Genomic DNA, 12,370 nt, shown 5'->3' with positions numbered 1-12,370 from the left:
ACATGCTAACCACACGCTAACCACGCGCTAACCACGTGCGAACAACGTGCTAACCATGCGCAATGTGGCAGCGTGTGCTACATGTCCCTGAACGACCGGCGGTCGGGCCACTCGGCCACTGACGAGGTCACTTCTGAGGAGGCCGACCCTGGGCCCAGCATAGGCCCGGCCAAGACGATGGCCGTGGTGGAGGTGAAGGGAGCTCTGGATGTGGTGTGTACGCCGCTGCTGGCCGAGGCCCTGGACAGGTGAGAATTCCACTTGGCGGGTTAACTCTTGAGATCCCTTCAGGTGACCTCAGCCTCACAGTCGAGAGCAGCACTTTCCTACCCATCCTGCCATGCAGCTGTTTTTATATTTAGTCTGAAACTTATCAATTAGTTCTGAGTATTGTACTAAGGCAATGCATACAGTTCATGTTTACAGTTTAGTGTCAAGTTATGCGGCCCAATAAAGATATTTTATAAGTTGTTTTAAGCCCTCGGTAAGGCAACGGCTCACCACCTTTTCTTTAGTTGCCTGTCCCTCACGTCGAACACGTTCTTGACCACCACAAGCAGAAAGATGCCTTGCATATTGATTTGTGTTCCATCGCGCCGCTCTCGCCGCTGCTACGCATGCAGGTACGTGCAGGCGCTGGTGTACCACGTGGGCACGCTGCACGCATCTACCGTCGTGGAGAAGCTGCACCAGAGCTCGCTGTCCGACGTGCTGCAGCAGAGCAAGGCCCTTGCTGCCGACACGGTGCGCCCCGCACTGCTCGCACGAACAATGGCGTTTGAATTTCGATTTAAAACTTTCGTGACTGCAGGGATTCATCTTCTTGGTTCTTTCGGTAAAGTCACGTAGAATGGAAATAAAAAAAATAATAAAAATAACTTATGTTTTCTTTTTATTCTTTTATTATTTCCATTCTACGTGACTTTACCGAAAGAACCAAGAAAATGGCGTTTGACTCGAGAGCTGGCAATGCAGGCCCACAATTCCTGCTGTGATGCTTGCGGCGGTGCACAAATTACATGCACGGCAGAACTGTGACGCGAGTTGCGCTATACACCGTCACTTTGTAAACTTTTAAGCTGTACATTATCGCACGGTGCACTGTGTGGGTTTGTCCACCTCCTCCCAACGCATGATGTCATTATTTCACCCAGGTTTCCCCTGGAATTGTATCGTTGCTTTGAATTGGTATTGTGACACGGGGGCTTGGCCTGGCATTATGAGCCTATGCCGTGCGCAGGTTTCCGCCAAGTCGGATGGCCGCAGCGCGAAGACGGAGGGCAAGACCCTGTCAACGGCCGCCTCCGCCCCCCTGTTGGGTGACGGCGCGGTACGGGATGGCGGCACGATCAAGAGCCTGCAGGCCACCGTCTCTATTCCCAAGGTGTGCCGCTCTTCAGCCCCATCGCATCTCTCCACCGCTCATTACATCACTCGTTACACACAAAGTGCTTTCCACAAATGAACCACAATACTTTGCTGATCTCGACAAGGAGCGTAAACCATCATCACGCGAACTCTGGTCATCCTCGCAGCAGCAGCTTTAGGGTGATAATACACAGCTTGGCGTTCCATAGCTGCCAGTGGATAACGCGATGGTTCTGCCGCGCAGATCAACTTGTGCCTGCTGCAAGCGTCGCTGGAGGAGTCAGTGGTGAGTGGCGGTACGGTGGTGCAGAGCTCGCCCTGCATGTCGCTCGTGTGCATCTGCATCGACTCGCTGTCCTGCCAGCTGCTTATGAACAGGTGCGTCGTACGATCGTGAGCTCGCCGTCCTCGCGCCCGCCGCGCGGTTCATTCTCCTTGACAACATTCGCTGAGCTGATAGTGACGCTGCCAACGCCGAGCTTGCACTGCTGAGGTGTTCTGGGTTTTAAGGAAGACGAAACTCAAGAAAATGAATAACTCTTGTAGACGAACACGTCGGTTGTGTGACCTGGACTGCGTGACGTGGGTTTTAAAAGTTATTGAATATATAAAAGCACAAATAAATACTGTCTTTAGTGGGATGTTTGGCCCCTTCCGTTCATGAATATTCGACATCTTTGAGGAAACCGGAGTAGGGGCAAGTTCCCCACAAATCTTTTGCCATCGACCAATCGTGACTCAACGAGTTCTGGGCACACGCTTCCATCTTCTGTGTCACAGTATGAATCGTTGTGTTTTTAATTTTCGCCGATCGGACGCAGGCGAGTCATGGAGGAGGGGGGTCGTGCGGGCGGCACCCTGGACAGCGGCGGGGGCCCCGCCGGGAAGTTGCAGCCTCGCTGCACGGGCTCCCTGCGCTCCAACGCGCCGGCCGAGACCGCCATCGAGATCGCCGCCCGCCTCGGAATCCGGCGGATCCACGGACAGCTCAGGGGCCTCGTGGCTTCGGGTAGGTGCCGCCAGCAGGCGATGGCCTCTTTGTGCCCACTGATGGCTCGTCGCTCCGACCTTGCCTTGGCACGGACGCAGCGTGCAGGTGCGTCGATGATTGAAACGCAAAAGCGACGGGTGGTGTTTATGCATCCCTGCTGTGCACACGGCCAGACCGGTTTTCTTGGGAAGCTGTACGAAGCCATTGCCTCTCAAGTCCAGTTACTCCACCTTCCATGCATCACGCTGAGCCTGTAAAACCTGGGACGACGTTTGTAGCATTGATCAAACTGGAGCCGTGAGCTGCCACTTATCGGTTACTATCTGTGGAGTGTTCTGAACAGGTGATATTTCCTGCAGTTTTTGTTAAATTAGTTGCATGTGTTTGTAAGATGTAACATTGGGTTTTGGGGTCTCAGCCTGTACCAGTAACAAAACTGATGCTCATTTTACAGAGGTGGGACGTGTTTCAGAAAATCACGCCACTCGTGTCATGCTCCCCCTCTCTCTTCTGCACGGATCCGCAGGCCAAGACGTGGAGAGAAGCATCATCACAGCCATCCCCTCGGACAAGTCGCGCGTTCTCTTCCTCATGGAGGAGGCCGAGGCCTTCTCATTCTCGGCGGAGGGCGACAAAGTGGCACAAGAGTCATCCGCCGGTGGGCCCGGGGTGGAGGGCGGCTCGCAGAAAGCCGCGCCCGACGCCTGGGGATGGATCATGTTCGAGTGCGGCATCGAGGACGTGCTCATCAAAGGTTCGTCTCGCTCAGTGGTCTGCTTTGCGCTTCGCTGGTACCGTTGTCCTGTGACCGCCGTTTGCCGTGGGGCTAATTCAGTGAAGCGAGTCGACGTCTTATTCTCGCTCCGACTCGTGTGGGCCCCTGACTTCTTGGTCCTCTTTGTCCACTCGTTCCGGTCCGGGCGGCCATCTCCACTCCACAGTCTTCCCTGTCCCGGTTCATCACTTTGAAATACCTCTTTGTGGGCCTGTCTCTAGGTCTCCGCTCTGGCACTTCCATGTCTAGCAGTTTAGACTATTCGCTCCTCGCGATGTTACTTGAAACTCATAAATCGATCCAATCCCTTATTTATAACCAGGCAATAGACAAACATCTCCTTTTGCAACTTTGTTTGAAAAGTGGCTTTGACACTTATAAATCTGCTTACATATCTGTCCCACATTTAACAACCACATGGACATGCCCGGACGCATTAACGCGTCATTGACAGTCACGCACACACCGCCTATCTGTGTCCCTCACCGAGCACGCCTATGACCCAGCCTTAGCTGAAACATAGCTTGCCCCCACCGTAGGCCCGCGTTCGTGCGTGCGCGCACCCCTCGCCCCGTTGCTCAATTCTACATCTCTATTCCCGCCCGCCCGCCCCCGGCTGCAGGAGGCAGGCAGAAGGGGGCTCTGTACGGCCTGGCCACTGGAGCGGAGCGCTCCGGGGGCCTCTCGAGCTCCCCCACGGGCAGCGGCTACAGCACGGACGACTCGGACGCCACGCCACGCGCCGACGACAGCCGCCGCCCCTCCTGGGGCGACAGCCACTCCAGCTGCAACGAGCAGGTAGCGGCGTCGGCCGCGGTGCCTCCGCAGGGTCACGGGCGGGGGTTCGTTAACCGGTGCGAACGTTTGAACCCGTTGCCATCGCTTGCCTTTTCTCTGCCCCTCATAAGGATGAAGGCGTGGAGTCGGACGACCTCAAGAAGGACCTGCCGCTGACCGTTCCTCCGCAGGACTCGTGCAGCGTGAAACTCGCCATCAAAACCATCTGGTTCAGCTTCGCCGCCCCGACCAAGCTGTCGACGGCGCAGGGCTACTCGCGGTACGAACGCACGGCCGTCCGTTACCAACGCCCGCCGTGAGATGCGCCGATGCGTATGTTCAGCGAATAGCATCGTGTGCGCGTGCGTGAACTTGGCTGGCTGAGGCGGTGTGTACGGCGTTAGAGCTACGAGCTGGCACTGCTGAGATTATGGATTCTGATCTGGGCAGTTACCAATGAGTAAAGGGATTATCCAAATGTGGAGTTTAACGTTATCCGTCCAGTCAACAACGACTTCACAAAATACCATCATATTTGAAGTTGAGTTTTTTTGAATACAGCTATGTTTTTGCATGTAGAATTAGAACAAATATTTGATTGACATGCATTGAACACTCTTCACAAAGCTTATAAAAGGTACGGGCCACGTGTAATGAAGTGGCCCACTGAAGTGACGCTAGTTCTTTCACGTCATTTTACAGGATCTTTATCGTGAAAGTTTTGAGTGGATATTTCTTCATCCCAAGGCAACACTAATGGCACATATATTTGGGTAAAACAAGGAAAATAATTAGGCACAGGTTGGACCTCTAGCTGATGAATTCCATTGGTTCCTTTGCTGCATAGACCAAACGCACATCCGTCCCCCACATCATCGGCGTTCACAGAACGACGAGCTGAGACCGTCTTGTGATTTGTAGTCCTCTACGAAATACCACGGCGTTCACCACCCCCCCCCCCGCTTGCTCGTCGCCCCCACCGCATGACAGGCAGCTGAATCTGCTGAGCACGGCGAGCCCGGCGATCGGCGCGTGGCTCGTTCCCGTGGATCAGCTCAAGTCGACGCTGGACAAGCTGGAGACGGAGGAGACGCTGCGGATGTGTGCCGTCATGGCGTGCATCATGACCGAGGCTCTCAAGGTGTGCCCCCGGCTACGGCCGCCGGGCATTTGCCGTGCTGCCTTGCGTTGCGCGATGGTTTCTCTCCTACCGAAGCGTTCTTGAGATATTGCGTGGACGCGACGGTGTCTTCCATGACTCTCCCTTGATTGTTTCTGGGAAGCGACGAGGGCAGGTCCGCGTTTGATTAATTAATGGAAATTGTCTATTGGTGAATAAACAGATGCACAACCGTTTTTCCATATAAAATGTATCATTTGTCCATCACCCTAAGGCAGTGTTAATGTGAAACGTTAGGTTATAGTTTTCGTTTACAGCAGCAGGCAGGAAACACCGCCAGTAGGTGGTAGTCATTATTTTCCAGCATGGGAGCGGCATCATCACATGTAATGTGGTCGGAGGCTTTGTGTTCCGTGGTTGATGACTTTGGATGAGGTCCACCTGCAACCCACACCCTCTCCCATGTCTCCTCCGCACCAGGTGCAGAGCATTCACATCCCTCTGAAGAGCAGATACTGCCGCGTGTCAAAGCAGGCCCGCCTCCTGCAGGACAACCCATCCTGCCAGCTGTGCAACATCCTGCACCGCTACCTGCACCAGGCCGACTACACCCGCATCCAGGAGGCCACCACCGTGAGCGCTCGTTTCGTGAAGCGGCGGGCTCCACATCGGATGATCGCCTTTGTGTGCATCAATGTCGGATCATCTGTCCCATTGGACAGATGAACATTGTGTGTGCGTCTGCTGTATTAATTCTAGATTTGAAGCTTTCGTGACTGCAAGGATTCATATTCTTAGGTTTTTTCGGTAAAGTCACGTAGGTAAAATTTTTTAATTAATCTCATTTACTTGATACAGCAAGCGTGCTGTGATGGTTCCACCTGAAGACGGAAGCTTGTGTTACCTCCGAAACGTCGTGATTTTTATTTTATTTTTATTTTACTTTTATTAATTTAAAATTTTTACCTATGTGACTTTACCGAAAAAAACTAAGAATACATCTGCTGTGTGTTTTTTCGACTCACTGTTTGTTTATGAACAAGGTATACCTGAATTCATATCTATGCAGTTAAAGGAAGGTGAAACTCAAACACAAAAGTGCATCTTTTTTTCCCAGTGTTTTGATGAAGTAGCGTGTCCCCATGCTATCTTGTGCGAGTTCGAAGTTTCGTGAAAAAACGCAAATTTAAAGCGACTTGTGTCGATCACCGTCTACTGATGTCACTGCGGTTTTAGTAAACTAATTGTAGTGATGTCACGACAGTGCTGTGGCCCATATTTGAAAGTTATTATAAAAAAAATTCTCGAGCACAAGTCATATAAAAAATACAGATATGCACAGATTTGGGTACAGTGTTAATAAAGATGGTTGTAAAGTATTTTAGCTTACAGTTATGATTCTTACCAAGGCGAAGCCGTACAGCCAAGGTAGGGATACTGTAAGGAGAGACATTAGTGTGGTGTGGCTATCACAGTTGGCTACCTACGGTGGGAAAGAAGTAAACAATACTTGACCTTTTGACCTTGACCTGATCATTGGTTTGCGTTTTTTATTTCCACATCCCACTACGCTAAATCCGCATGCCCCCGTGGATCGATCGCTGTGGCATTTCCCAGCAGCAGCAGCAGCACGCCCTGTTGGGGATCCCTTCGTGAGCGTGCGCGAGTGTGCTTGTGTCGTGGGCGCGTGCGTGCCGTCACAGGCGGGTGGCCTCCCTGCGCTCGTGACGCTCAAGAAGGGCCTCATCGCCCTGACGCGACAGTGGATGAACTTCATCGTGGTCACGTCGGGGCTCGTCGAGCTGGGCCGCCTGGGCTCCAAGAACCTGTCCAAGCTGCAGGCGGCCTCGCACCACGCGCACAACGCCGCTCAGGCGCACGCCGCCGCGGCCGCCCACACGGCCGCGAACGCCGCGGCCGCCGCGGTCGCCGCCACAGTGGCCGCAGCCGCCGGCGTCGTCCTGGTGCCCTCGGAGAGCCGTGGCGTGCTGCACAGTGACGCGAGCGGGGACGGCGCTGAGATGGATTACGACGCAGGTCCGTGCCCGCCCTACTGTGGCTTCGGTGCCGATTGTATCGTTGTTAGTAGATAGGTTTGTAGAACGTGTAAGCTTCTGCACTTACGTGTGTGTATGAGAATTTGTTCATGTTGGGACCATAATGACTTTTTAGCCGTCAGCTGATGAACCAAAATGTTATTTGATTTTTACGTGATCAAAGGGCCTTTATTTGATATGGCCTTTGATGATATCTTTGTGAACGCAATCCATCAAGGCAGTGCATAATGTGAACAGTGTTCCTGTGCTGCACTGAACGGGCCTCACCTTTAATACCCCTTGAGGACTCTTGCATGTAACATCAGCAGCCGCACTGAGCACCACAGTCGAGTGTTGGTTTGAACAAAAAAAACCCCGTGACCAACATGGTGCAGCTATCTAGGCCTTCATCCAGCAGCGTATTGACAAAGGCCCGCAAACTTTTCACAACACCTCTGTTTTACTCACTCATTGAGCTCACGTGCCCTTGTGGTGTAGGCACGGTGAGCGAGCACACCATGCTGCTCGAGATGGGCGCTCACGTTGGACACAAGACCCCCCCGGCTCACTCCGGGCCTGTGTCTGGCTCTGACATTCTCATGAGGAAACTCTCCAAGCCTCACAATGCCGAGTCGGCGTTCAAGATCAGGGTATGCTCCCCGAACATGCACTCACAGGTCTGGCCAGAAGGGGCTTTGCCTTGTCAAAGTAATCTTTACAATAAATAAATAAACACCTTTACTCTGAAGTTTGAAGTATTCAGTTATGGATCGATATGGCCGTGTTCTGACTAGGAATGGCCTTCATATGCTAACCTAAAATATTTTGAAGCTCAAACCTTACCTCCTAGATGTATTTTTAAGTCAAAACTGAACATCAATTTACTCACCACTTGCTATTCTTTGTAAAGGCATTCATCTCAAAGTAAACAGTAAAAGTGTAATTTTTGCCATTTATTAAATTTGTAAAAAAATACGTTGTTCCCAATGAAGACTCACTTGGGATGGTGCTGGATTTGTAAGTATTTTTTTCCCATGGGCGGAAACCTCAGTGCCCAAAGAAAACCGATTAAATGTGTAAAGAACATTGTCCAAATACGTGAGCAACCTACTTCGTGTACTGCCTCCTGCAGGCACTTCGCCGCACTGCCAGTGGACACATCCACGCGACCCATCAGCCCTACCTCCGCGTCGGTGTATCACGCACGTGCGCCAGCTTTCCCAGCTCTACTCTTTAATGCTGCCTTTTGTTTTTTTTTTCCTGTTCAACTCCTGACTGAACTGGCGTCTCCGTAAGCAGGGCATCCATCCGTATCAGTCGCTCAGCCACACGAGCGGCGAGACGGTGGGGCCCGACTCGCCCGCCCACCAGGCCGGCCGCTTCTCTTCTGCCGTTGCCGCGGCCGCCACGGCCACCACAAGCCACCGCGCCGGGCCAGCACGAGACTCCTCGCAAGGAGAGCCTCCTGAGCTATCTGACCGGCAGCATCCCGAGCCTTCCCAACCTGTGGGAGGGCACCACGCCACTGAAGGCGGGCGGCCCGTCCGCCAGCAAGAGCACCTCGCTCACACGGGCCGGTGAGAGAGGGCCGGAGGAAGTGGCAGTGCGGCACGCCGAGGGGCCACGTCTTGCCGAATCGGCCGTTTCTGCGCGTTTTGCAGACTGCTCGGCCACTGCAGAGCATTTCCATGTGGAATGCTCGCGTATTTTGGTTTATTCTTAACCTTTTTTTTTGTGAAGTGCAATTTAATAAGCAAAAATATCTATGCTAGAAGGATTCTGAAGCAAATAGACAAATACTGTATGTAATGTATGTACATGTCTAATTCTAAAGTTTTGTTTACTTTAAGCTATTTTTCCATTAGGCCCAGCTTGGTATATTTGGCTACTATCTTGTTATATTAACGTGTGGGAGGAGACTAAAGTGCCCAGAGAAAATCTACTTGAACAATTAGATGGCTCGTATCGTATCTCAAGGGTTTGGATAACTCGTCATTTGTCTGTGAATTGGTGTGTGTCTATATTGTGGTAGTGTAGCGGTTCGCGCGCTGCGCTACGAACATGACCAATACCACTGAAGAAGATTTTAACCGCTCCAGGGCTTCCCCTAGGTCAACTCGGCCTCAAATGAGTACTTTTTGTGGTGCGCAAACATCACTACTGGGGAGACAAAGGCGGTCGGGCGTGGTGCTGGCCACCCACCCCCTTGTGCGCCGTGCCGGTCTTCATAGGTGCTTGCTAACTGCGCTTGCTCCAACAGTCTGTTACGGCTATAAACGGGGTCTTTGTCTTTGTCTAAATGGCACAGGCCCTGGCATGGGACTGGCCGAGGGCCTCCCTGAGCACCCTCTGCTCTCGGAGCCGTCCAGCGTCAGCTTCTACAACTGGATGTCACAGGCAGTTGGTGGGCGGGCAGCAGCAGCGGCGGCCGTGCCGCCGGACTCGCCGCCGGTCAGACGTCCCACTCATGGAAACGCCGCGGGCGGTACGCTTAACAAATCCTCTCCAGTTTAACACGTAGGCTTTCGTGACCAATATCAACCATAATAAAGGTTTTTTTAGGGGGGGGTTTGATCGCGTGAATATATAAACAGTGTCCTTAAACCCGCCACCACTTGACACAGCCAATTAGTAAGGTTTGTCACGTGAACATGCCAATTCGTCACTAGTACAGCACACCGGTATGTTGCAGAGCAAAGCCACAACATTTACAATCTCAGTACATCCTCTCTACCTGCGCGCCTGCCGACCTACCTTGCTGTCATCCCGTCTGTCTGCCTACTGATCATCTACCTACCTCCCCACCAGCTTGCCTAACTACCTGCCTACCTTCCTACCTTCCAATCTTCTTACATACCTTACTGTCAGCCCACCTATTAATCTGCCTACTCTATGCTATCTTAGCTACCTATTTAACCTAACTACTTGTCTATCCACCTACATGTTGAAAAACAATAATGTAAAACATCTTAAGGCACGATGGAAAACAGACATTTAGAGGTTAAACTTCGTATATTGTGGACATGAGAACACTGTTACAATCATTATTACGAGTTTGATTGTTTTTTTTTTTAATCGACAACAGACGGCAGCGCGCTTCCCCTGGCGTCGTCAGCAGCAGACTTCAACGCGGCGCTGTCGAGTGGCCAGAACTCGCCGGACGAGACACAGTCCCAGCTGAGCGCCAGCCTGGAGACCGTCATCGGCCTGGAGGGAGCCCAGGGACTCCCAGCCGTGCAGCTCGCCGACGCACAGGTACCAGCGCCGGCATTCTGCCACGAACCTGGCTTACAAATCGAATGAAATAAACAAACAAGGAAGACGAAACCGTGCGTATGCGTTGATTATGCGTTTTGTCCTCGGAAATATTTAATTCGCAGTAGAACAAAAGTCTGTGCAGATGATTTCGATTTAAAGCTTTCGTGACTGCAGGGATTTATCTTCTTGGTTCTTTCGGTAAAGTCACGTAGAAGGGAAATAATAAAATAATAAAAATAAAACATAATAAAATAATTCTCACGACGTTTCGGCCACAACGCAAGCAGCCGTCCTCCGACAGACCTGGTCTTCACCTGACGATGGCTGCTTGCATTGTGGCCGAAACGTCGTGAGAATTATTTTATTATGTTTTATTTTTATTATTTTATTATTTCCCTTCTATGTGACTTTACCGAAAGAACCAAGAAGAGGATCTGTGCAGATGCTTGCAGGTCACGCCTCAGGCGCTCAGCACATGTAGGGCAGCCATTCAAGACTGTGGTTAGTTTATGGTGGTGCTCAGGACAAGGCACGTGACTGGTTTTCTCTCTTCTGATTAATTACGCTTAGGACTCTTGTTGAACAGCTCTGAGAGAAGCGCTATTAAGTGTTATTTTGTGGTTGCATCCTCGTTAAAGTAGCCGTGCTCGTTTTGCCGCTCAAGGTCGTGTTCCGACCGCTGCTGAAGCAGCTGAGGATCCACTCGCAGGAGGCGGTGCCCGTGAGCTACCGCAAGCACGTGGGCGGGCACGTGTCGCTGTCGGGCACGCTGCACTGCCTGCGCGCCGACATCGTCGACTCGGATGCCTCCCGGTCACGCAGCTCGCGAAAAACGGCCAGGTGCATTTTGGGAAGTGGTGGGCATGGCGACGGGCACAACAGAAGATACACTGTTTTTCTATATGCAAAATAATAAAAACCTGCAAACATTCTGCTTCGAATATATTTATATTTTAAAATGAGTGTGTTGTTTGGAGAGTTTTGTTTTGATTTTCTAACTACCTGACACACATGAAGAAATCAAACAATTGATAGTTTAGGATGTGAAAATTATTCCCCCCCCTGGTGGATTCTACAGACTGTTACAATTCCATTATGGGTGATATTGGCAACCGTTCATTAACAGCTGTAGACTCTTCTCAAAGCCTAGTCCTATGTCGCCCTGCGCAGGTTACAGCCCTCGCTGCCCCCCGATGACGCTCAAGTGGCCGCGCCGGCCCTGATGTTCGACACCTTCAAGATCTGCGCCATTGTGCAGGACAAGTCGGCCGAGACCCAAGGAACCCTTTACGGCGCTGGTGGCGGTGGCCGCGGCGGCTTCGGCCTGCACGAGCGCAGCCGCGCCTTGCCGCGCGCCGCCTTCCACGCCAACTTCACCGTCTCTTGCCAGTCCATCGACCAGCGCATCAACATGGCGCTCGTGCGGCTCGTGCACCAGTTCTGCACCGTCATAGCGGATGTGCGCGCCACGCAGACCGACATCCGCCTCAGTCGATACTCGGCGGGCTCCACGTCTCCCACGCCGGCGTACTACGCCACTGTGAGACCGCGGGGGGGTGGCGGCGCAGGAGCGGCGGGCGTGAGGGGGGCCGCCGCCGCCGCCGCTCCAGAGACGACCGGGCCCGGCTCGCGGGGATGCCTGGAAACGGGCGGCACCGGCATTCAGGCCAGACGCGGCAGCGGCACCAAGAACTCGCGCAGGGTGGGCACCGTGGCGGAGGCACCGGTAATGCAAGCGACTTCTTCTCTTTTTGCGTTTGTGTTTGTCAGCGATTGTGTCGTCGTTATTCTGCCCGCGTTATATGTCGTGAAGGCAAGAAATGTCGTAAAGAGTTCTCATTCGTGGGATGATCGGGCTTTTGCCAGCTCCCAAGCTGTGGAATGCTTTATATTTGCTTGTCAATCTACTGCTGATGCTGAACGAGGGCCTCGCCGTGCTGTGCAGCCTCTGGGTGTTTGTTGGTCGCGACCAGGGGTCAGCAACCTGCCACTGCTGGAGCCGCGTGCGGTGGCTCTCTAAGGACTGCCTCGTGACAGTTCTTCAT

At 52.5% G+C, this 12,370-nt stretch overlaps 1 protein-coding gene across 1 annotated transcript in view; it reads left to right on the top strand.

The window, feature by feature from the left end:
* Positions 1-12,370, top strand: part of BLTP1 (bridge-like lipid transfer protein family member 1) — a 132,948-nt gene that overhangs the window by 58,730 nt on the left and 61,848 nt on the right. The window contains 18 exon segments of the mRNA XM_061564167.1: positions 72-248; positions 624-744; positions 1,241-1,384; positions 1,613-1,746; positions 2,190-2,377; positions 2,886-3,113; positions 3,757-3,932; positions 4,043-4,191; positions 4,902-5,052; positions 5,512-5,664; positions 6,735-7,068; positions 7,566-7,717; positions 8,364-8,486; positions 8,488-8,644; positions 9,376-9,552; positions 10,153-10,322; positions 10,990-11,165; positions 11,496-12,051. Of these exon segments, the coding sequence (XP_061420151.1) occupies positions 72-248; positions 624-744; positions 1,241-1,384; positions 1,613-1,746; positions 2,190-2,377; positions 2,886-3,113; positions 3,757-3,932; positions 4,043-4,191; positions 4,902-5,052; positions 5,512-5,664; positions 6,735-7,068; positions 7,566-7,717; positions 8,364-8,486; positions 8,488-8,644; positions 9,376-9,552; positions 10,153-10,322; positions 10,990-11,165; positions 11,496-12,051 (3,466 nt within the window).

This window comes from Lethenteron reissneri, chromosome 32 (genome assembly GCF_015708825.2).
Source record: "Lethenteron reissneri isolate LAM-NWPU_2019-01 chromosome 32, ASM1570882v1, whole genome shotgun sequence".
Taxonomy (NCBI): Eukaryota; Metazoa; Chordata; class Hyperoartia; order Petromyzontiformes; family Petromyzontidae; genus Lethenteron; species Lethenteron reissneri.
Note: the sequence above shows the minus strand (reverse complement) of the source record. Positions and strands in the feature narration are given on the sequence as shown.